This window comes from Marmota flaviventris, chromosome 2, assembly GCF_047511675.1.
Source record: "Marmota flaviventris isolate mMarFla1 chromosome 2, mMarFla1.hap1, whole genome shotgun sequence".
Classification (NCBI taxonomy): domain Eukaryota; kingdom Metazoa; phylum Chordata; class Mammalia; order Rodentia; family Sciuridae; genus Marmota; species Marmota flaviventris.
Window position 1 is genome coordinate 77,721,967 of NC_092499.1, and position 26,208 is coordinate 77,748,174.

The following is a 26,208-nucleotide window of genomic DNA, read 5'->3' on the forward strand; positions in this document are numbered from 1 at the left end:
AATATTAAGTTCTAGCAACAGGGCATATATAAAAGTATTAAAATATTGATTTTGTATTATAGAACATACTGGTGCTCTTGTCTGAAGTTCACAAATAGCACTGGTAATTGTTGAGGAGTTTTTCTTAATGAAATTCAAGTATTTCATCAGCAAGAAGAGTGTGAGACAAAGGAAAACTTTGGGGCACCTTATGATTATTTAAATTTTGATGTGATGAAACTGTCTTCTGTAGAACTGCCTATGAGTTTGCAGCCTGTTGGTAATAGCCAATGAGCACTGATTCACTTTTGTGATCTCCAGTAGCCAAGAAAGCCATGGACCTATGTATGGGTGTGGTACTGAAACCATCAATATCTGTGGAAAGAGGTGGCTTTGACCCAAATGATCCTTGTTTATGGCCCAAATGATTGTATCGGGTAGCTCATTTAAAGAAAATATTTCAGTAGTATGCGGTGAGGTGAAGGAATGGGAGAAAGAGATTATTAATCTGTAGCCAAATATTCTGTGAAAGTGAAAGGAGGACTAAAATTCATTCTGTGTAGTTTTTAGGGTGGAAAAATGAATGCTGTAAAAATGGAGCAACTGTCTGAACTAATGAATTCCTTATCTCTGAAAAAAAATCCCAACAGATGTTGGTAAATACCTGTTTTGATTGATCCAGTGCTGGGAGATCTCTTACAATGCTAGAAGTCTATGAAGTAGAAAAACTAATGGAAGAATTTCAGGAGGAATAGAGAGTGAAAGTTACTTAAAAGTTCAGCGTGGGTACTCATACAAAAACTTCATACTTCCAATGCCAAATGCCAACTCATAGTAACCGGCAGAAAAATGAGACAGACATATAAATAATACAAATTTGCATGTATTTTTTTCCCAGCATAGGTAAAATATACCAGAGCAGCCAGTATATTTCTAAAAGGAAAACTATACCAAATTTTCTGTCTGTGTGTTATGAGTGAAAGAGACAATTTTGTCAATAAAGGCTTTAGGGATATCTGCATATATACATTTACATTGAAGTGGATAACACTGGTAGTTTGGTTTCAACACAAATGATGCTAGAGAACTCAAATTTCAGACATGGTCACATATACATATATGCTATTTGAAACTCTTTATCTTGACACAGATCTTGATAGTGAATCTCTTGATGATAGATATGCAGCTAGTTTATCCCGGAAGTCATGAAGATAATTATATTGCTGCAAAAAGTAAAAATATACTGAAATACATTGTAGAAAACTAGTTACCAAAGTATACACAATACTAGCAGGAATGAGGAATGAATCAAAAAACAACTGCTAAGAGCAATTCTACATCTTTTTGGCTAAGAAAACATTTGTAACTTGGGGAAGTTTATCTCAAAATCTGAAAGCATGAAATTTGGATGAATGTTTTATAAGTTTATAGAATCCTTTCTCTCTATATTGGCAGAACTAAGTAAAATTAAAAGCAGTAAATATTTGCTAATGCTTTTTCCCTGTGAAATAAGGAAGGAGAAGGCACTTTCTATAGCAATTAATAATGGCATATTCAGGAATGGGGTTGTGGCTCAGACGTAGAGTGCTTGCCTACTACACATGAGGCACTGGATTCCATCCTCAACATCACATTAAAATAAAGATATTTTTACCACCTATAACTAAAAAATAAAAAATAATAATGGCATATTCAAGAAAATCTTGAGTTATTGAAGCCTCTGTCTCTTGCTTTTTGTGATGATACATTCTACCTGAAACAATTCTTAGAGAATATTTTTTAAAACCAAACATCACTAATCACACAGATAAGCAAAATAAAAGATTTTTAAAATTTATTTGATATTTAAATAGTTTCCCAAAGGGTATTTTCACTCTGCCAAGCTGCCAATCATTTCATATTATTCCTTTTGTGTGTGTGTGTCTGTGTGTGTACTGGGAATTGAGGGTGCACTACCACTGAGCTACATCTCCAGCCCTTTCTGTTTTTTAATTTTGAGACAGGGTCTCACAAAGTTGCCTAGGCTGTTATCCTCCTGCTTCAGTCTTAAGTCGATGGTATGCATTCCTGAGACACTGAAACCATGTGCTGCCAACTTACATTGGCACAAAGATGGTTAAAACTAGTTTGCCACAGAATGCCCAGGTAATGAATTGACAGCTCATAATAGTGTGGGCTTCATTCTTTCCAGTATTAAATATGGAAGACAGGCATATTCATTCATATATCAGCCCATATATTTTGTTTCAAAGAGAGTTGAACTTCCTGAATTTGAAACACTTGATTTTAAAATAAGGGGAATTCTCTTTTCAGAATGTATACTGTGAAGCAGACCTTGTATAGATTGTTTTGTGAATGACCTTATTTAATCCTTGAGAATCAAGTTGCTTGGTGAGTTTATCAATAATTACAGTAATTCACCATATATGATACTAGGTTATATACCCATCCCAGCCCTGGGGTGGAAGATGGACTTTCAAGCCCAGGAAGCTGCTTTAATGGCCAGGATTCTTTCGCACCCCCCTTCTAGTCCTAGAGCTGAGACAGGGTACTTGGGAAAAGAAGGCAAAATTAGCATCATAGTTCTACAAATAAAGTGAAATCACAGACTCTTTTTGGTATCATGATTAATATATAATATCCTTAGCATTGCTACTGCAATGTTTTTGAAGTATTAAGGGCAGGGTAAATGTAGAAGAGGTCCATGGCTAAAGACAATTAGTACTGATTTACATTTTTTAAACTATTAATCTTTGTTCAATGTTTTGATGATATAATAGGATCTTTAGTTTTTAATCAAATTTATAGTAACTATCATTATTCCAAGTGAGATGATCCATTCCTAGAACTGAATGGGGGAAAAAAACTGCAATGATAGATCTTGAAAGAGTAAAGTAGAAAGTTTAAAAATCTCTTTATTTTTTTAAATACTGAGCTTTTGTAGATATCTTGGTTATATTTAAACATAAATTTAAAAAATAAGTGTGTTTGACCAGTAGCATGCTTTGGATTTTCATCTGGTGCCCTTTGGTTGTATATTACACTGTCCTTATAACAGACTGCCCCTAACTGCAACCAAACAGTAAGAGTCAAGTGTCTCACCTTTATGGTCTGTATTGCCCCAGATCCTCTTACATCTCTCAGGCTGTCTATGGCTTGCTGAGGTGACACAGTGTCAGATAGGTATAGAAGGAGACAAGCAGCTACTAAGAGAACATGCCAGAAAAATAATATATTATTAAAAAACTAGAGATAGGGTAAAACATTTGATATCTAACTAGATTTATGTTGGTATATGTGGGGAGCCACAACGAATGACATTCTTCCAGTCCTTATGTCTCAGATTCTGAATGCAACTACTACATTCGTTCTGGTTAGGGTGGATTCTAGCTAGGATAGTAAGATGGTCTTCTTTGTGGGATGTGCCCCCGGGGTTGAGTTACACTCATCTTTCCCTCTTATCCCTGCCTCTCCTGGCCTTTTTTGGATAGAACTTTCTAAAGAACAAGAGTCCCCTCAGTGAAAGCTCACTTCTGAAGGTGATCTCTCTCTCCCTCCTTCCTTCCCCTTCCCTCCCTTACACCGCCCCCCCCCCCACCTTCTTTCTCTCTCTCCTTTCTCTTGCTCTCCCTCTTGGGGAGCCTGAGGCCGAAAGTGGAGAAGCCATCCTGAAGCTTGTGTAAAGGTAATTTGTGTCTGTATTTGGTGTCCTTGCAAATTTGCACTAGCAATCTTAGGTTCAGCTGCACACAGGTTGGGGGTAGCAAGTATAGAAGACTCAATTTAAAGTATACAATTCAATAAATTTTAGTCTATTTACATGTGGCAACCATCATTACAGTCAATCTTGGGACATTTTTGTCACTTTAGACACAAGTCGTGTGCCTTTTCACTATCACACCTTTCTATTACCCCATTAATCTCTGTTTTAAGCAACCAGTGATCTGTTTCTATAGATATGCTTATTTTGGACATTTCACATAAATGGTCATATGATATGTAGTCTTTTATGACTTCTTTTGCTTGTAATGTGGATCAAACAGAAGTCTACCTACTTTGAGGTTAAAAATATTATCATGAAAATATGTTTCTTACCAAGACAAGATCTCCCAAGTCCTCCATAACAGCTGAAAGGGAAATACAGTTTTGAAATTTATATATTGTCATTGCATCCAATGTTTTGACTAAAAGCTTGCTTTTCCTGCCTACTATCTAACTCCAATGCCTAGCACAGCACTTTGCACAGACATTAATATTGTTTAATTAACAAATCAAAAGTTGAGTGTGCTTATTTATTTGTGGAGAAGTATTCTGAATACCTCCAAGGGTCAGGATAAACAGGCCCCTTAATATTGACCCCTTTAAACCCCAAGATCCACATCTGAGAAATGGAGTGTGTTACTAGATTGGTAGAAATTGATCTATTTTTACTAACTGCTACTTTGATTATTCTCTTTTCGACAAAACCTGAGTGGTTACAGGACAAATGCTATCTGCACAGAAATAATTTATCTAGTGTCTTTAGAAAAGGAAAACACGACATGAAGTCAGAGACACACAAGGAGAATCCTGTGGTGACAGAAGCCGAGACCTGAGTGATAATTACTAGCCAAGGAACACTGAGGAATGACAGCTACCACCAGAAGCCAGGAAGAGGCAAGAAAGTCTTCTACCCAGTCTCAGAGAGTGTGGCTCTGTTGACACCTTGGTTTTGGACTTCTAGTCTCCAGAACTGGGAGAAAATAAATTTCTGTATTATAAGCCATCCAATCCTTGGTACTTTGTTACAAATAGCCCAAGGGAACAATGTAAACAGTAGCAATAGTGTTCACCAAGTTCATAAAGGACTAAAAATGTCCAAGCAGAACAAGCCAGAGAGCACTGGCAGAGAATGGGACCGTGAAAAAAATTTAGCAGACCCTCTTACTGTCTAGTAATATGAGCATTCAAAATAACAGAATGATAGAACATTATCTTTGTCCAAACAAACTTGTCATTGTAAGACCTTTGAAAGTTCTAGAATAAGGCAAAATTCTAGCCATCAGATGCAGTATTTTATGGGAGCCTGAAACATTCAATATATGCAAGCTCACCCATCCCCCTGTCCATCTCATCTGTATTTTGTTCAAACATTAGGGCATTTAGTTTGCTGAAACCTGCAATGGTAAAAATTGTTAAGCTTCAAAAAACCCAACTAGTTGGTGTTCAACTACTTTGGTCTTCAGAAACTTTTCAGTAGAAGTTTCTTTCAAAAAATGTTTTTGGCGGTGCGTGGTGGTGCATGGCTGTAATCCCAGCAGCTCGGGTGGCTGAGGCAGGAGGATCACAAGTTCAAAGCTAGTCTCAGCAACTTAATGAGAGCCTGTCTCAAATAACAAGAGTTAGGGATGTGGCTCAGTGGTTACATCCCCAGTACCAAATAAAATAACATATATTATTTAATTATATATATTATATTATTTACTATATATTAAAATATCTATATATCATAGCTATTAAAAAAGGTTTCAGAATAAGTTTTTTAAAAAATGGGTCTAAAAATTGGAAACATACTTTTCACTAGCTATATTTAACTAATTACTATTTTGCTTATAGTTACCAGAAAATTAAGCAGAGATAATTGAGTCTATTCTGAAAATTTGCTTTTATAATTAGAACTAGATGAGAGACTATGCTTAAGAAAGTTTGGAAACCATAGAATGTTGGATGGCTTCTAGTTCTTTATTGCCCATCTGTAAGCTTTAGTTCTCTTTATATCAGACTTTAGATTGGCCACAAAAAGGTGTTATGTCACCAAAGACTCTGTACTGGTGGGCTTGCCTTTGGAACTGGTGCAATTAGATGAGGTTCAAGGAGAGAAGTTCGCTGGATTTTTCCTTTCACAGGGGCCCTGAACCTATGCAGCTGATGGTAGAATCTGTACACCTTGGGCTCAAAGCAATGACTTGAAGTACCTTAAGAGTTTTTGAGGTAATCACACTTTAATGCTCTAATTTGTTCAGTAAAAATGAGGTGGCTTATTAAGTTACAAGAATGAGCAAAAAACAAAGTGAAGGACTAGCTTTAGCTCTCCTTTGCTCTGTGTCTCACTTCTGGAAAGTCATCTGTGGTTTATCATCCACAGTACCATTTCTAATGCTACAACCTACTATCCATTGCCACTCTCTTGTACCCTTATCCAAAGCTACTTCTTTCTTTCTTTTTTTTTTTTGGTACTGGGGATTGAATCCAGGGGGGCTTACTCACTAAGCCACGTCCCCATTCCTTTTTTCGTATTTTATTTAGGGACAGGGTTTTGCTGAGTTGCTTAGGACCTTCTAAGTTGCTGAGGCTAGCTTTGAATTCGCGATCCTTCTGCCCAGCCTCTCCATTCATTTTTAACCCATTTCGCTCCCTTTCCTTAACCCATTTTATTTTGTTTTAAACATTTATAACAGCAGCTTGTATTTTTTTTATAGCCACTGACTCAGTCCCATTTCATTCTGGTAACAAATGCATATCAAACAATTTTCAAGTCATATTCTTTAAGTTGCTCATTGCTTAGAGATGACTTATTTGCTGTAAATTTTGAAAAAAAATTTTTTTTTTTTTTGCTACTGAAAATAACTAAGCAACTAACTGATAGCCTAAATGACAAGTGAATAGTATATAACAATAATGCTCCACTTTTTGTGGTGGTGGTCCCCAAATTGCAACTTAAGGTCTAAGACAAAAATAAGGGCAGGGGGCAGGGAGCCTGTGACCTTATTCTAAAAATTTCCAATTAAACTTATTTCTTATCCTTACTCTTGAAAAGCAGTAACAATAAATATCTGAGTGCTTACTTTGTACCAGGCATTGTGGTAGCACTTTCAATGCATTATGTCCTTTAATTCTTTACAATAAAAATATGAGGTGGGCAATAACTGAACAGTTTAAGAAACCATTTTGACTGGGACATTTCTCATGTAATGTATGCAGAAAAGGAGAACATACTGTATTAAGGTTTTTCGGTTATTCTTGAGACAGATTGCAAGCTCCTCCATTATATCACAGCAGCTGGCTATGTCAGGAGTCCCTCCATCTGGGATTGGATGGTGATGAGTTGTAATTCCATACTGCTGGTAGAGGTCCAGGAGGTTTGGGACTCTATATTTTGACAGTTCCCCTCTGGTGCAGAAAACAAATATGTCTTGTATACCATAGCTCTTTAGTTCTTCTGCCAACAGACCAAGATACACACAGACACACACATATGAAACATTACAAATTTAAATATGGTCAAGAGAGAGAATATGGAGTTAAGTTTCTTAAGCCAAACTAGTAACAAGTGATAATTTATAAATTTGAAATGCTGAATAATTAAATCTAATCATATAAGTCAAAATACTATGTACTGAATTCCAAGATGAGACAATTATATTGTGTATTGCTTTTCTTGCAAAAAAAGTTTATAATACTGCTTTAATATGAATCTGAAAATATCTAATACTATTAAACTCTTGAGAAGGAATGGATAGCACATTTGTTTTCCTCCCCACATCAACCATACTTGCTACTTAATCACTCTGCTGTTTATTTTATCGCAAACATTGTATATAAAACCTCTAGCCAGAGTTCTTGCATTACTCCTCATATCTGCTCTGTACCACACCATTGTGTATTTAATTTTATGGACCAGGTCTCTAGAAAATAAAGCATTAACTGTATTAATTACATTATTTAGTTATTTTCACTATAAGAACCAAGAAATATTACTATACGAATTCTATGCATGGGAACTTCTTTAGGGCAATTCACTCCAGAGCATTTAGTTCAGAATAAATAATCTTGGCTAATTTAAGTTTGCCCCTGCCCCCAAATCCAAGGACATTTAGCCACTGAGGTACAAAGTACCTTTTCTCTTGACCCTCTAGATCTGCAGTTGAAAGGTGGCTAGTCTAAACTGAGATGTACTGTAAAAGACATACCTAATTTCAAAGACTAAGCACACAAAAATAACTATCTCATTAATTATTTGCTTTATACTTAAAAGCTGGTGAAATGATAATTTAGGATATACTAAACTAAATAAAAGGTATTGTTAAAATTATTTTTACTTTTTTAATGTGGCAACTAGAAAATGTAGTTATAGATATGGCTTCCATTATATTTTATTAGACAGTGCTGCTCCTGATAAAACTATTATATTTTTTAATTGGTAAACAAGTATTTATTAATATATCTAAGCATTTTTAAATGGGTAAGTAATTCTGTTTGCTTTTTGTACACATCAGAAAATTTCTACAGACTGTCCTAGAAAGGACTCTGAGGAGATGCCATGGTAACTAATGCAAGGAGAGTCAAGCCTGTTTTTATGTGATGCTGACAGCTGAACCCATGGCTATATCCACAAACCACCAAAGTGGGGAAAAATTGAAAACCCTTTTAAGAAAGATACTAAATTAATAGGGCATTCCAAAATGTACAAGTTTGGTCTTGAACCAATGATTTAAATTATATTTTGCTTATAACTTAAATGTTCTCTAAAACAGAAATTTCCTATTACAGTAGGTTTGTCTAAAGCAGAAAATCTTTATAAATAACTGCAAGGGTCAACTCATCTATTAGCCTCATTAAGTCTTTTTGGGAGGTAAGGAGCAAATTAAAGTACATTAGCAAACTGATATTCTAGAACAACCAGAAAAAGATTTAAAATTTTTTTTTTTTTAGTTGTAGATGAACACAATACCTTTATGTGGTGTTGAGGTTTGAACCCAGTGCCCTTTTTCTACCACTGAGAAAAAGATTCTAAGGTTTAAAAAAGCTATACTGGTCAGGGTCAAGCAATACATACATTCTTTATTTTTTGGAGTATAAAGATGTTGGTGGCACTAATAGGATTGAGATATTCCAGGACAATCAGAATAAGATATTTTGAAAAGATTCATATTTATAAGTATTGTATTATATGAAAATTCCAAATGTGGATAGATTAGGTTTTGAAAATTATTATTAGACTTGAAGTTATAGTGTTTTGAATGTCCTTGGGCATGGAAAACCAGTTCCCACTCTGATTTCACCCTAGATGCTAGCTCTACATTTCCTATCCAGGATGGATGGTTTCATTGCTGCCTCTGGGTTCCCAGCTTGGGATTAATTCCTACTACCGCAGTCAAGTCTGCAAGGAAAAGAATGATCAAAGATCTAGATAGTACAAAAAGTCAGTTTCCTATTTATATAATTTCATCCTCTATCATATATACTAACCTCAAATACAGTTTTTATGTATAATATACAGCAGTTGGTGAAAAGCAAAGCCATGTTGAGATAAATGATGAGTTCTCTGTGTCTTTCACAAATACATTTTCACATATTAGAATAAGTTTATTTTTGAAACTTGAAGTATCAAACATTGATTGAGAAGAGACTATAGTTTGTTCCTTCTGATAAGGAGACTTTCAATGTTTTTTAAACTATTAGTATGGTTGTCTCATATTACACCTACCTGTATCTTTTTGAATATTTCTTCTAACATCTTTAAATTTACAACCTATAAGTAGTAATAATGCAAGTAAAAAAAAAAGTCAGTTTTTGGTAATATATAACAAGCACATTTAAACACATATATAGCTACTTTTAGAAAATCATTCCATGTGACCATTTACTTTCAATTTAATTTTGAATGTGAATTTTAATTTCTTAGATTCTTCGGAACATAATTACAAGAATTCATAGATTCCAGTTGAAGAAACTCCTAAGCCAGCACTCTTTATTCTGTGTTTCTGTGATGAGTGGCTGGCTGTGGTCCTCAGCCTCATTTGTACCCCAGGGATTAAGTTTTATTAAGATAGGTAAATCAGAAATATAAAGCTCTGAAGGCAGCTCTGGAAGGGTTGAAGAATGGATCTGTGTACCTTTATCTATAACCAACCATGAAGGCTTCCAAAGTGAGTTACCCAGTCTAGATCTATGAGATTCTTTCATTGCTCAGTATACAGAATAATGTGTTAACAGTCAAAAAGATCTCCAAAATATATGAATAGGAAGCCAACTGTAGTATAACCTACCTGGCAGAGCACATAAACCAAGAAACTGAGAACAATTCACTTGTGACAGAGGTAGCCTGAAAAGAAAAATTTAACAAGTTCATTTTTAAAAAAAGTTATAAATGGCTAAGGTGCTATGGTGCATACCTGTGATCTCTGCTACTTGGGGGGAGGCTCAGGCAAAGACGATTGTTAAGTTTGAGCCTATCCCAAGGAACTTAGCAAAACCCTCTCTTAAAATATAAAAAGGGCTGGGGATATAGCTCTGTGGTACAGCACTTACCTAGCATGCACAAGGCCCTCAGTTCAATCCCCAGGATCCACCCACCATTTCCCACAAGCTGTAACTGGAAACTCAACCAACATGAATGCTTGTCACCAAATAAGGGTGTTTTAAAACTTTACAGAAGTCACAAAGCAAAAATTAATAGTTATATCCATAGGTGGATCACAAAAAAGCTTAGAAAGACTGAAAGATTTAAAATGAGAAGTTTTAAAACTTTAGCATTTGCTTTCTTAGAATTTAAGTCTTAAATGGTATGTTAGTTTAAATTTACTTTAAAGATAATCCCCGGCAGTATACAGGGTACTTAAGTTATTCTATGGGATGTTATTTGAGATATTTTGTATTTCAGGTTTAATATCCCTTATCTAAATTGTTTGTTACCAGATGTATTTCAGATTTTGGAGTTTTTGAATTGTGTTAATTTGCATAGAATTTATTGGTTGAGCATCCCTAATCTGAATATCTGACATCTGAAATATTCCAAAATTCAAAACCTTTTGAGTATCATGTTGGCACTCAAAGGTTTTGGATTTTAGAGCACTTCAGACTTCAGATTAGGGGTGCTTGATCTGTTGTAACTTTAGATAAATGAACTGAAGTATGACCATCTGACAATTCCATCTTTAGCATTCATTTTACATTACTATTTTAAGATTTTTTTGTAGAACTATTTTAACAGATATGATTTCATATAATGACAACCATGGCTACCCATTCCTGTGGTAATGGATTTTGATTAAAATAAAATATTATCTGTTCCCAGTTTGCAGTACTTAGGGACAGAGGTTCATCCTGTTTTCAAGTCAGGAGATCAAGTTAGAGGAAAACAGGACGCATGATATAAATACTGTATGACATTAAAAAGGGCTGAAAAGGGGAACGAAAGGTAATGCTACTTGATGGCAGGACAACAGAACATCAGAGACCATTTAGTACTCCTTTCCTACTGTAGAGATGGTGCTTTCCTGAGGAGAGACAATTACATTCACAGGGATGAGAGGAAGCATTTTTTGGTTATAGAGAATCTGGTAAATCATAAATCACTTGCTAACACTTGGAAGTTGATTTTTTTATAGAAATTCTTTTTGGTTATTATATATATTTGGATTTTATCTTAAACAGAGTTTACTGACAGATGAATTACTATGACAAATGGTTGAAATATTATCTAAGATTTGACTTAATAATAAATGATTATCTTGCTGGGTGTGGTGGTGCACGACTCTAATCCCAGCTGCTCAGAAGGCTGAGCAGGAGGATTGCAAATTCAAAGCTAGCCTCAACAACTTAGCAAGGTCCTAAGCAACTCAGTGAGACTCTGTCTCTAAATAAAATACAATAGGGCTGGGGATGTGGCTCAGTGGTCGAGTGCCTGTGAGTTCAATCCCCGGTACCCGCCTGCCCCCCTTCCCCAAAATTATCTCATCCTACATTTGGTATACTATTCTTTGGCCTTAAAAGAATAAGTAGATTTTGGTGAGAGATCATTTAAAAAATCCTACCTCTACTCCTTATTTACTTGCTTCTATTAAGATTTTCTCAATTGTAAATAAAGAGAACAAAAGGGCCTTATAAATTGCAGAGTTCAAAGATTAGAATTACATAATCAGAAGATAATCACTGAATGTTTTCAACATATGAATTATGTTCTACAAAGAGTACAACACTGATTAGAAATGCTAACATACCATGATATCTGAATTGGAGTCTGTTCATCTTCAATAGGCTCTTCATCTGAGGAGTCAAACTCACTTGCTTGTATTGAAATAGGCTTCAAAAGAAATGTTATGTTAGAAATTATAAAAAAAAATTTATATATAGCTGTAGCATAGTTGACTCTGGCCTAAACACCCACCGAATTCATATTTTCTATTTATTTTGTCACCAATCTGGACTATCAGACATCAGCAATATCAATAATAAATGATTACTATTTTACCATCCTATTAATAATCTTAGCACTGCATAGTGGAAAGATCATTGTACACAAGACTCTTCAGTTTATCCTGGATGTGTCTTCCTTAAATATGAAGTGAAGAGATTTGTTTACTTATTCACAAGCATTTCTTGGACACCTTCAGTGGCCAAAACTCTAGAGATAGGAAGATCCATAAAGTAAATAGCTTGCCTTCAGTGTAGTTGTAGGGACAGATGTGTATAGATTACAAAAGAAACACTTTACTTTGAGACAGGGTCTTACTAAGTTGTTTAGGGCCTGCCTAAAGTGCTGAGGCTGGTTTTCAATTTTTGACCCTGCTTCAGCCTCCTGAGTCACTGGGATTACAGGCCTGTGCCACACCCAGCAGGAGGAGAACGGTTTTAGTGCTAAAATGGAAGAAGAAACCACATGCCAGAGCGGAAAAGGGAGTGACTGACAACTTAGGGAACTAGAGAAGTCTTTACAGAGATGCTTACTCTGAATTTTGAAGGAAGAACAAGAGGTTTCTAGGCAGATACAGAGGAAGTTTAGGAAATTAAGACAAAAGAGAAAGGGTTTGTGTATTCAGAAACTGTGATGTTGAAATAGAGATGAAACAGAGGAGATGAAGCTAGCGAAGTAGTTTCTTAAAAAATGACTCCTATATAGGGGGCAGCTTGGTGGTGGATGGGTGGAGTACAGACGAACTAGCCTGCCCCCAAATTTACGAATCACTAGACTAGAATTGTTGAGATGGCCCCAGTGTGCTGATCTAAGCAGGTGGAACTCAATCCTGAAGGCAGAATTTTTTACATGAAAGCTTTGATACTTTGTATGAATTTATAAGACCAATTAAAAAAAATACCCTTTTCCTGCTCCCTAGTTGGAACAAGCTGAGAAATAAGACATTGGATTGGTACATGGAAATCAAAATGTTATTGTCAAGCAAAAGATGTAGCTTAAAGCTATGGTTGAGTGAGCTTGCCACATCTCCACCCCATAATTAGACTAATCTTCCCAGTTACAGGCACTGATGGACAACCCAGGGCTCCTGTGTGACAAAGAGTAGTCCAGAAAGCACTTTCTGGAGACAGGCACATAGATCTAGAGAGAGAAGTGAAGAAAAGGTTGAGCTACTTGTGTTCAGTTCCTCCGAAACTCAAAGATCAGATAACTTACTCTTCCCTTCTGGGGACAAATGGAGAAAGAGGCCAGGAGTTAAGGACAGCTGATGTCTCCCCACATGGAAACAGGGATTAGCAAGTGTAAACACCTAATGCCCTGTCTTAGCTCTTAAGTTATGTTCTATGATGATCCTGTTTATTACTATAAGATCACATGACAGATTGATTTAAGATCTGAGTTGCTTTGGATCTATCTATAGTGTAATCAACTCAACCTCAAAGAAGGCCCTTCAATAGGATGTCAACCAAGGTGGGACTCCAGCTCCTTGCCAACGTCTGTTTTTCCTTTACTTTAAAGCAATTTTGATTAATAAAATTTTAAATTTGTGTGGGCCATTAGCTCTACTTCTCCTAATCAGGCTGGACATTTCTGCTTCCCTGGCCCCAGTGATTCTGAATCTCAGGGAAAGGAATGCAATGCCAAGTGTTCCTGGGGGATGGCGGCAGTTGTGATGTCGCCCCCAAGCCGGGGCAACACATTCGCATTCATGATTTTTCCTAGGGGTTTCATGGCAGCCTCCAGATACCTTTCGGGGGTGGGATATCACGCTTATTAATACGATGAAACACTTAACTCTTTATGCCTCATTTTTCTCCATAACCCTGGGCTTGGCCTTCTTTTGCAAGGCTGTCGAGAGGTTTATAAGAAACCCACAGGTAAAAAAAAAAAAAAGAAACCCACAGGTGACAGACCACAGCAGGCACACAGTGAGTGTCTGACTTTCCCTCGTCCACCTCGAACCCAGGTCTGTGGGATCTGGCTCCTTCACAGCGGTCACTGTTGCCGGTGCGGGGAAGCGACACCTCCCCGACCCACAGGACGGTTAATGCGCGAGTCGCGCCGCGACCAATCCCGGGCTGTACGCCCAGTCTCAGAAAGGCCTAGAGAACTGCTCCGGTCCCTGCAGCTTCGATCCTCCAAGTCCCATCCTACCCGACTCACCGGCTTCATCGCTGGCCGCCGCACGCCTTGACCAGTGCCACCTCCCGGTTCAGCACCCGCGTCTCAGTCGCTGCCCCGCGCGGACCCCGCCTCTCCCTTCACCTCATTGGTATGTCTTCTGGGAGGTGGGGCGCGGCGTCTTCTAGGAACCAATCAAATCCTGGCCCTGCTGTTTGCTCCGCCTCCAGGTGCCCGGGCTTAGCCTTTAACCGCTCATTGGTTCTTAGAAGGCCTTTGAAAGACGCGCGGGAGGAGGGTCCTGCGGAACGTTGATTGGCTGGGGGCGTCCTCCTCCCGCCAGTTGGGAGCGTGGAGAGTACAGGGGGCGGGGAGAGGGGCGGGGCGAGTCTTCTGATAGCTCCCGCGCTTTGAGTCAATGCAAAGCTGTGCTTTCTAATGGCTGGAGGTACTTGTGGTTCAGGGTAGGGAGATTTTGCTTGCTTTCTTAAAGCAGGAATATGTGTAATAGGGTGCAGATCAACATTCCTCTTCACAAATACTAAGTAATATTGTATGAAAGGAAGAGAAAATGATGCCAGGTGGGTTTACAGTGCCAGTGTTTTTACACGATCAGCTAGCTTTACAGAATGTGTTCGATTATTTTCTCCTTTCCCCAGTTCCTATTTAACTGGCCATAGCAAAGGAAGACACCCAGAGCTATATTACCTACGCATCTGAGAAAAACATGCAAAAATTTCAACTCCCTGGCTCATGTCTGAAAGCCAGTGGGCATAAAGCTATTAGTATTCCGTAGTAAAGAAAAGGGCACAGTTTGACTTAGGGGCGGCGTTAGTCAGGGTTCTCCAGAGAAACAAAATGAACAGGATGTGTTCATGAATACATAGAAAGAGATTTTGAAGAATTGGCTCTCCTGTGGAGTCTTGGTGAGTCCCAAATCTGAGGAGATAGGCCAGTGGGTTGGAGACTTGGGAGAGAGTTGTTCATATTCAAAGGTAGTCTGTTTGTAAGACCTGGAAGAGCCCAAGTTGGAGATAACTAACTCTGACGGCCATCTGCCAAAGAATTCCCCTTGTGCTGGGGAAGCCAGTTTTATTCTATTCAGGCCTTCAACTGATTGGATGAGGCTCACCCATGTTATGCCGGCAATCTGCTTTACCTAAAGTCCACCAATTTAAATGTAAATCTTATCCAAAGCTACCCTAACAGAAATATCCAGAATTATATTCCTCCAAATATCTTGGTATTTGGCTCAAAATTAACAAAACTTAACCATCATAAGACCCACTGGAATTTTCTATAGACAGGGAATTTTTTTAGATCTTTGCTATTCAATATGATACTGTATTGACCCATTATCTCCAAAATCAAACACACACACACACACACAGAGGAAATGCTTCCTCATACGTATCCTCTTTTAATATAATTTGCTTCCTTAGATGATATTGCAGTAGAGCTGGGGAACTGGTCACAATCCACCACAGATTTATGACTATTGGTTTGGTCTGTTAGTTCATGCCGCAGTCTGGCTGGGCACAAATAACCGAGCCGCCACACAGCCTTGTAGGTTCAAACAGAAACTCTTTATTTCCCAACTCTCACCGGCACTGCACACACACTCCTCGGGAACACATACCCTTCACCTGGCTCCACGTGCCCAATCTCTCCTCACCCCGCGAGAACTCCACGGGAACTCCAAAGTAGCAGGCGCCCAAGGCAGATTCCCGGAGCCACCCTATTCCCCCCCCCCCCCCCCAGCAGGGTCCATATACAACTCAATCAATCCAGCATCACAGCAATTATATACAGCTTAACTCAAATCATCATCTCAATGGTTCGATGGCGTCACCTTTCAACCATTCCCTCTGGCAATATGCCAGGCGTCATTCTGACTCGGCTGTGGCTCTCAACAAGTTCATATTTCAAATTGGTGGCCCTGGTACTATGTACAAGGGGATATCTAGACTTAGAGTCCTGCCTTACTTATGTCAAATAATCAACAAGCATTTGAGGTGCACCAACTTTCTGATGTATGACTATGGTCATGGGCACTTTAAGTACAATGGCTGTGCCCAGTTTGAAATACATTTACATTTGCATATATTTGAAAGTAAACCAGTCTGGCCTGGGTGACATTGTGAAAGAGGTAAAGGTTGGTTATTAGCATTTGAGGCACTCATAGTTTAGCTTTGACCCCACTCTCTCACAGGTTAAAGTGAAGAAGACTGGGAAGGTGTGTTGAAGGAAAAGAAAATGTCAGAAGCACCTGACCTATTTGCTTTGCTGCAAGGTCACTGAGAGAAAACAGGGACCAAAGAAAGGGATAGGAAGGAGAAAAACTGGTTGCTATGGTTTGGAAAGTGTCCTCCAAAGGCACTTGTATTAAAGTCCTGATTGACAGCCTGTGGTGCTCTTGGGAGATGGTGCAACTTTTCAGAGGTGGAGCCTTATGGGAGGAAGTTAGGTCACTGAGGGTTACACCCTTAAAGAGAATATTTGAACCCCAGGCCCTTTCTGTTTCTCTTTTACTTCTTAGTTGCCATGAGGTTAACAGCTTTCTACACCACACACCATTAAAAAGAAAATACAGACTTCTTGGCTATCTGATGGAATAAGAATCTATACCAGGGCTGGGGTTGTAGCTCAGTGGAAGAGCACTAATATGCTCACATATAAGATTACCTAGGTGGTCTGCATGTGTGAGGCACTGGTTTTGATCCTCAGCACCATATAAAAATAAATAAATAAAATAAAGATATTGAGTCCATCTACAACTAAAAATATATATATTGAAAAAAAGAATCTCTACCAGAGGCAGAATATTTAGTCATTGGGTAGAAGCATTTGGAACTATGTGATCTTTAACAATAACGAGTAACAACTGCCATTTTCCAAGAGCTTTTTTATGTATTGGGCACCGTTTTAAGATCTTTTACTGCATCTTTTTCTTTTAATTCATTTCACTTAGTTATCCAAAGAGGTGGGTCAGAAAGATGAGCAACTTGCTCAAGGTTAACTGCAAGTGAGAGCAGGGAATTGACCCAGGTGGGTGGATGCTACAGGCTGATGTTCTTGAGCACTATGTATGCTATTCTGCATCTCTAGAAAAATTTGTTGTCTGTATCTTTTAGATGTGTGCTCAATTGAGTGTCCCAGAACTTGGGCACAGGTGGCATACTAGGTGTTAAACTAGTAAAAATGCTCACATATTAGATTACCTAGGTGGTCTGCAGAAGTTAATTGAGATAAAATGGAACTCCAGACAGAGCTGTGCAAAAATAGGATCAGGGGAATCAGACTATAATATGAAGAAGGCAGAACTGAATGTGAAAGAGAACTCTAACTTGGTAACTATAGTGTTAAATCTGTATTAAGTATATCCCAACAAAATGGCAGCTGGCTGGAAGTCCAGCTAAGGAAGCACTCTAAAAAGGAAATGTCCATGTTTTTTCTTGCCCTTCCCAGGAGGGGTATAGCAGAGATTGGTGTTTCACCTAACAATTTCTTCCTCTACTCAGGCACACAGCTACTTTTTCCAGTTTTCTTTACAGCTCGATGTTCATGTACCTGAGTTCCTGCTAGTGAGTGGGAGGTGATATGTGCCACTTCTAGACCTTGCTAAGAGACTCTTGCACAAATTCATCTCCATACTTTGAGCATCAGCTGATGCAAAGGAGCAGTTCAACCTTGGGAAGCAAGAAGAAAAAGCGCAGCAATTTTAAGATGCTATTGGTGGCAAGATGTAGCTTAATTTAAAAAAAATATTTAATACTTAAAAATAAAATCTTAATTATAGATGTTCACAGGGATATTTTAATCACTGGAAAGGTCCATCTCCATTAAAAATGGTATGTTGGCATTTGGTTTATAGTTTGAGTTCTTGCTGGTTTGGTTAGAATGCCTTAGTTCTGAAGCGTTTGATCAATACCTTGTGCAGGATCACTGGAATGTAAACTCAGTTTTGTCCATTTTGTTCTCTGTTGTTTGCCTGGAAAACATGAGCAAACATTCATTACATGAATGAACACTGTTTTAGTCAACTTTTTCACTCCTGTGACTAAAAGAACTGACCAGAACAATTGTAGAGGAGGAAAAATTTATTTGGGGGCTCGTTTTTAAGAGGTCTCAGTCCACATACAGCTGGCTCCATTCCTCAAGACTTGAGGTCAGGTTGAACATCATGGCAGAAGAGTGTGGTGGAGGGAAGTAGCTCACATAATGATCAGAAAGCAGAGAGAGATTCTACTTGACAGATACAAATATATACCCCAAGGCACACCTCCAGGGACCCATCTCCTCTAGCTACATGTTATCTACCTTTATTTACCACCCAGTTAATCTCATTGGTGTGTTAATTTACAGATTGGGTTAAGACTATTACAACCCAATCATTTCTTGTCTAAACCTATTTGCATTGTCTCACATATGAGCTTTTGGGGACACCTCACATCCAAAACATAATAAACGCAAAACTGGAGATTAGCCATGGCTCCATGAGATCTTGCCTAGCACAACAGTCAATTCCCCTCAGACTTAGTCATAGAAGGCTTTCAAGATGGTGCCCAGAAACTCAGGGAATCTGATACTTTACTTAGAGGTTGATAGTATTGTTGGGGGATGTAATATTTTTGTAAGGAATTTGAAATAAAACTATGTAATCAAGGCTCAGTTCTATTGTATGGGTAAGTGACGTGTTGAAAAGGATCAGAGAGAGAAATCAAAATACACCAGAAAAATCTGGGAAAGCTTTGTGGAATAATGATTTATTAACCGTATCCAACATGTTAAAGACTGTTCTAATTTCTTTCCATATTTACAGAAGTCGTGATAGATAGCACTCATAGCCACAGTCCGTAACCCTCTTGATATCCATGGCCTTTGCCAAGAGATTTTGCAGATCCTTTCACTAATGAGGTAAAGTATGTTTTTGCACTCCTTGACTTCGGGTTTGTGACTTGCCTTGGCCAATGGAGTGTGAGTGGGTGTGGATGTTGGGAGGCTCCCAAGATCTACCCCCAGGTTCAAAAATTTGCCAGGAGGTCTCACATGACTCAGCATAGATTGTACTCAGAGCTGCATTTAAAAGCTTGTGAAAGATACCAACCAAAGTCAGCAAAGAGAAAGGTGCATGGGGCCAAGTCCAGGGAGAACCAGGTTCAAGATTCTCAGAGTCAGTTAAGACAAATCCCATTAACCATAAAGATCTATCTTAAAAAGCTAGGTATTTTCTCCTTAAGTTTTTGTATGAACCTTCTTGTTCTGGCCTGAGGCATCAATGCAGACACAGCACAACTCTGGCCAGTAAGCTGAAGCCTTTCAGGGTTGAGGCTGTGCCATGAGAGAGCACACACAGCAATGTACAATTCCAGAGGGCACATGTGGCCAGCACAAAAGTGAAGGTCGCTATTGCAAGTTAATAAGACCCCAATGTGGCCTCCCACCATGGGATTCTCACTCCAGTCCAAATAATTTAGGTCAGATCCTTGGTTTTAGAGGGACTTTCTGAGACAGTCAGATTTAAATAGTTTGCTTGTCTGGGACATCACTTTGTGTGCCTTAGAAATATGGATAACATTCGTGGAAAGTACAGGACCAAGGCCATCCAGCTGTCTCACCATCCCCTCTGTCCCTTGTAATTGCAGGCTCAGGAATGAGTTTGGATTCAAAGTGCCTGCAGCAGCTTGGGAAGATAGGAAAGTTTCCAATAACAGTTTTGAAAACAAAAGATGTCTGGGCTGGGGATGTGGCTCACAGTAGCGTGCTCACCTGGCATGCGTGCAGCCCAAGGTTCGATCCTCAGCACCACATATAAACAAAGATGTTGTGTCCGCTGAAAACTAAAAAAATAAATATTAAAAAAACTCTCTCTCTCTCTAAAAAAAAAAATGTTTAATAGGTGCCAGGGTGTTTTTTTTTTTTTTTTTAAATTTTCATTACAAAACCAGTGTAACCATTACATTTTTAGTAACCATTACATTTTTTTTTCTAATCACTTCCTCCCCTTACCCAACAAACCTTTTGTCCAAAAGGTCACATACAAGGGGACAAAAGCATTTTTGCATAGAACATTCTTATACCACTTAATTAAAAAGTTCAGCAATCAGGAGAGAATTCTGAATTTTCTGGAAGTTTCCAAATGAGTTTACATAACCTTCCACCTCTTTGTTCTGATCATTTTATCTAGTGAGCAGCCTAGAAAAATCAATCCCTCTCTGGGAATGGCTGAACTTAATAATCAAACTGCTTTCAATCTCCTGTGTATACAGGAGGAAAGGGAGAATAGTAGAGTCAGGCTGTCAATCCATTGCAGCAAACTGCCACTGATCCAGAAAGGCAAATGAGTCAACAGAAGTCAGACATTCCCCAGAGGGGGTTGAAAGTCTGATCTGTCATGAGTGGTGGAAGGGTCACAATCACTGGGATGTGCCTGCCTTCCTCAGTGTGTAGCTGTTGGCAATAATCACATGTTAGGATTGCAATCAATGTCTGTATCAGAAATACAGAGGCAAGCAGCAGCTTGATTTGAGGTTGTCTTATCAGAGAGTAAACCCTCTTCCATGAACATCTGAATGTGACCCCATGGTCCAGCTAACATCCATGATGTTTTCACAAATGTCTCCACTGAAGCATGTCCCAGTCTGCATTAGTCCCCAAGTTGAAGAATTATTAATTGAGTCTATGCCTGATTGTAGTTCAGTATAGTTTGTCCTGAAACTGAAACTGCCCATCACAGATAGTATCAGGTTTGACCTAAAGTCCAAGGAATAAGGGTCTGTGAGTTTAAAGATTTAAAAAAAAAAAGAAGAAGCCAAAAAGATTATGTTTAGGCAGCAGCAATGGGCTGGACAGATGTGTTCCTAGTACAAGTGACAAAAAAAGGTGTTACTAAGTCCTTTTAAATCATGTTAGTTTGGCCGGGTGCCATGGCGCATGCCTGTAATCCCAGAGGCTCAGGAGGCTGAGACAGGAGGATTGCAAGTTTAAAGCCAGCCTCAGCAATTTGGCGAGGACGTAAGTAACTCAGTGAGGCCCTAAGCAACTCAGTAAGACCCTGTCTCTAAATAAAATACAAAAAAGGGCTGGGGATGTGGCTCAGTGGTTGAGTGCCCCTGAGTTCAATCCCTGGTACCAAAATCAATCAATCAATCAATCAATCATGTCAGTCCAATCTGATCCTTTTCAAAATATGTACAGCAGGCTGGAAAGTCACCAGCCTCTCTGAGGTATAGACATCTGATTTTTGTGAGAGTTCATTAGCAAACTAAAACTACTGTTATAAATTCTAAAACTGGGGCTGGGGTTGTAGCTCAGTGGTAGAGTGCTTGCCTCACAAGCATGAGGTACTGGGTTCAATCCTCAGCACCATATAAAAAAATAAAAATAAAAGTATTAAAAGTAATTCTAAAACTGTATCCCCATCTGGAGATTGCTTCTCTTTTCATGTTATCTTCCTTTTCCCTGCAGCTCCAATAGGCAATATCATGGTAAAACTCATCAGTTATGAAGACTGATTATGTCTTCAGTACTCAAATAGTTTATATTCTGCCCATTGGAGCAAAACTAGAGAACAATGTGCTCAATTAACTTTTTTTATTTGCAGTTTCTCTGATTGAAATTGAAGTATATAACATTGTCTATCATTTTCTATATTACATCCAGATACAGTACTCACAAAAAATGTCCCCTCTTTTTTCCCCCTTTGCAAGTTTATTGATACACCCAGCAGTAAATTTAGCATTGCATGGTTAATACTACAGCTGCCAGGCAAGATTCTGGCTGGAAAGCAAGGAGCAGCTAGTTATGGTAGCAGCAGTCCACTGACTGGGATGCTCCCACCCTGGTTTATCTAAACCTTGGCTCTAGCCTTGGAAACTCATTTATATTCTTCCCACCTGGAGGAAAGAGCAATGTAAACTTTTAACATTTTTGACCTATCCAAAAACTCGCCTTTGGACATTTTTAGGCTCTTTCTTTTCTCAACTGAAGGAGAGAACAAAAAGCAAAGGCATCAGTTTTCCCCCTTTCACTTTAGTCTGCATGGCCAAAAGCAACCAGGTGATCCAACGAGCCTGCTCTCCTGGGGTAGAAGCTCTCATTTTCAAATTCCATAGGTAGACGCTTACCTCAAAACACACAGCAACTTAGCTCTTGTTTAATATCCATGGCCATCTAGGTCTTAAAAGTTTTCACCTTCTACTTCTTCATTCTTCCTTTCCCCAAAGAATGTCTTTGTCATGTTCCAGCAAGTCAGGATTATTCTAGCACATCCCACTTCTGACACCAATGGAGTCAGTGGGATCAATATGTCTTCTTCCAGATTGGATGATTCAGTAGGATCATTTGAACTCAGTATATGGTTCCTTTCATGGTTATGACTTATTAGATATTAAAAGGATATCAAGCAAAATCAGGAAGCATAAATGTGCATGAGACAAATTCTGGAGGAAACTAGGCTCAAGCTAATGTAGGACAGAGAAGGTGGGACACTGAGGAGTTGCAGGAAGCAGTTTTATTGGCTGCACCCGGTTCAGAGGCGGCTTTCACCTAATCAGTCCTTTCCTCTGAAACCCAAGTCCAAGCCTACATAAAAGTAGGTGTTTTTCTTTGAGTTCACAGAAATTGCTTTCTAATTTTTTTTATTATTCAGAGATTTTTACACATTTTATCACAAAAGCAGAAATAACATTATGAAGCCTGCAGCCAAATTTAGTTATTGCAAGACACAGCAACAGGAAATAGGAAGCCTAACCACATTTGAACTCTTTTGCAGAAATTCTTCCTAATAGTCTAAGAACAATTATGTGAGGGTCTCTGGAGAAGCTTAATTAAGATTTTTGGTGGAGAAGGGGCCACCACTAAAAAGTCTCCAAGAATCTTAGTTCCCCTATTAATGGGTTGTGACAACATGTGTGGTACATTTTTTTTTTAATCGGACAAACCCACGTCACGACCTGAGTTTCGTTTACTCAATTTCCCCAGATTCAGATTGCTAAGGGGATTAGAAATAAGAAATAAAGACAATGACCCAATAGTGGGGCTTAGTGGGGGAATCAGCCCTGGTGGGGTCTGATCTCAAAGAGGGAGAGCCCATGCTTTATTATATAGGCAAAAAACATCAAAAGGATTTATTGTGAGAAAAACTTCTTCAAGGTAAACAAAAGCAAAGTGGGGCAGGAATGGGGTAATTGGAGCTTATCTACTTACCTCATATCTTCTCTAGCTTCAATAGCTGGAGCCTCAAGGCTATTGAGTGTGCCTGCCTATATTTCTTCCACCCCAGGGCAGCAGGCATTTGAATTTAAAGCTGTCAAACCCATAAATTCCACACCAGGTATGGAATCTGCCCCCTTAACAGTGGCCACCTGTAAATGGGCGTTTCTCCCAACATCCTCACACCAAAAGATTCCCAGAAGTGGCAGTCTCAGCAGTCTTGTTGTCCAAGGCTATAGTTCAATGCAATGATTCCTTTGCTGTTGCTGACAAATTCAGACACAATGAGCAGTAGTTTCACTGGGGACTAGTTGGTACCCAAATTTCAGACTCCCACAAGGAAAACAGATGTTCAGCATGAACACACTGTTTGTACAAAAAAGTTTAGGCATGATGATCCCTTCTCATCAGAGAATGGTGGGAACTCTCCCCAAATCTAAATTTCCAGATGCCAGTCAAGGACCAAGCTTGCAAGCAGGCCTTTTTAAGGTTAGCAAATTAATTTGTTGTGTTAACTTTTTGCTGCACCATATAATATGGCAAATGCTTAAAAAATTCTAGTTCAATCAGGGTTATCCTCTTTCTCTTCTTCTGTTATGATTAGAAAAACACTTCTGGTATAGCACACTTATCTTAGGAGGAGGATGAGAGATTTGTGGAATAACGCTGAGTTCCCCAGCAGAGCCATGTCAAAATCAGCCAACAACCCTATCAACCTTCATACATACAGAGCCCAGTTGAGATAAGCAGGGCTGTTCAGCTAAGCTCAGCCTGGATAATCTGAGCTTCAGCCAATCTTTAGCTCAGCTTTACATCCGTGAGAAGAAATCACTCTATTAAGTAAGCCATAGAGATTTGGGGTTGTAGCAGTGCATTTCTTTTTCTTATTTTTTTTTTTTTGTGGCAGTAGATCAGTGATACATTAACTTAATATTTCTTCTAGCACTATGAGATAAACATTATCAAAATCTTTTTACAATGAAGCATAAGAACACTGAGGGAATTAACGTCTCATTATCCAAGTTCCTTTATTTTTTAAGTAGACTTAGGCTTGAAGCAAAAATTCTGTTTCTAGGACTTGCATGTTCTTGCTTGATTCTGCTTCAGTGGGAACTTGAAGAATGGTCAAGTCTCCAACAAGGATAGGCAATCTGGGATAAAAACAGGTGGGAGCAATGTAGAAGAAAAAAAAACTTGTTAGAGAATAATGAAGAATAATATTAAAAACATTTCTCTTCTACTTTTGCTCTAAGTGACATGCTGCGATGACAAGTTCTGTGATCCCATGGGAAAAATAGAAAAAAAACTCAGAAACATGTTCAGAAAATCTGAATGATGATGATTATGTTGATGATGAAGAATTAATAGAGATTAAGCATCTTATAAGTGATGGGCACTGCTTAGCACTTGTAGTTGTCATTGGTGATGCCAAAAATACTTTCAGTTTTCTTCCAGGGTCCATGATAGGATTTTGCTTTCTTGCTTCTTTAGAGATGAGATGGCCAATTGAATTGCTTTGTTCCAGGGTCAGCAAACTACATTCTGTAGCCTGTAAGCTAAGAATGGTATTTACGTTGTTTAAAGGGTTGTCAAAAAAAAAAAAGTTCATGGTGCAGACCATATGTGGATCACAAAGCTGAAAATGTTCACTTTGCCCTTTTACAGAGGAAGTTGATCAGTCCCTATTTTAGTCAATACAAGTGATAGTGGAAATGACATATGCCATATTTGGGTGATAGCCTTAAGAACAGCATATGATTTTTACACCCTTTTCTTCTGCACTAGTTCCAAAGAGAGGGTCTCTGTTCTGGGGTGAGGATGATACAGAGTGGAACATTTCCCTGACTTGCATGGACATGTGAAGTGGGCCAGAAGAGATCTTTGTCATTTTAAGCCGTGGAGAGTTTTCTTTTTTGTTATGGAGGCATCACCTAGGCTGTCTTGACTCATGTAGTACTTCACATGTATTTAGCCCTCACTATGTTCCTAGAAGGTAGACACGGTCATTACCCCAAATCATGTAATTTAACCACATGACCCCACTGAATTTCATGTCATCATGTCCCTCTTAGACTACTGTCATAGCTCCTGATTTCTTCCTGATTTTATTGTTGCCCCTTATAGCTTATATTCCTTAGTCTAACATGTGTTTTAAGAATTAGGTCATTCCAGGATTCCATTTCTGACAATGACTGGGTAGATGGTTTGGACCAGTATTCCCACTTAATACAACTGAAGAAGCAGGTAAAAATATTTCTTAAAATGTTCGAAGGCATCAGAGAGCTACTAAGGAGATGAGGAACTGTAGGACTGAGAACTAGGAGGGGAGAGAACTCAGAGGGGTGGGGTTGGCATTTGAGGTTGTTTACTCCCAAGGGTTCTTGTTAGTTTTGAAAGAGGAACTGGAAATCGGAGAGACTGAGCAGAATTTTCCACAGACTCATAAAGCCAGTGGATAAAAATTGAGTTTGGGGGCTGTCAAAGATGAGGGGCTTGCTAAGGACCCCAGGCTTTCAACAATTACTTAAAAGGGTCACACTCTAGGAGTAAGAATGAACTGATCATAGAGCAGTTTCCAGAGAGTATAACGCCAACTTTGAATAATCTCAGTCCTTGTTTGGTTGAAGATGACCTGGAATTGCTAAAGCACTACCAATCAAGCCTTGATGTATCATTAGTCTGTAAGTGTCCCGCCAAACGTCGGAGAAAGAGACCACCAA

The 26,208-nt window shown here is 38.7% G+C and overlaps 1 protein-coding gene and 1 long non-coding RNA gene across 2 annotated transcripts; both read right to left on the bottom strand.

Annotated features, from left to right (window-relative positions):
* Positions 1-840: 840 nt before the first annotated feature.
* Cdkn3 (cyclin dependent kinase inhibitor 3) lies at positions 841-14,402 on the bottom strand. The gene is made up of 8 exons (XM_027929457.2): positions 14,318-14,402; positions 11,961-12,043; positions 10,008-10,063; positions 9,446-9,490; positions 6,955-7,177; positions 4,075-4,106; positions 3,082-3,185; positions 841-1,202 (listed from the first exon to the last, which is right to left on the bottom strand). Exons 1-8 carry the CDS (start codon positions 14,324-14,326, stop codon positions 1,116-1,118), a joined length of 639 nt encoding a protein of 212 aa, XP_027785258.1. The 5' UTR covers positions 14,327-14,402; the 3' UTR covers positions 841-1,115.
* Positions 14,403-18,101: 3,699 nt separating this feature from the next.
* On the bottom strand, positions 18,102-22,613 carry LOC139704468 (uncharacterized). The gene is made up of 3 exons (XR_011706359.1): positions 22,402-22,613; positions 20,045-20,115; positions 18,102-18,266 (listed from the first exon to the last, which is right to left on the bottom strand). It is a non-coding gene; the product is annotated as an uncharacterized lncRNA (long non-coding RNA).
* Positions 22,614-26,208: the final 3,595 nt, after the last annotated feature.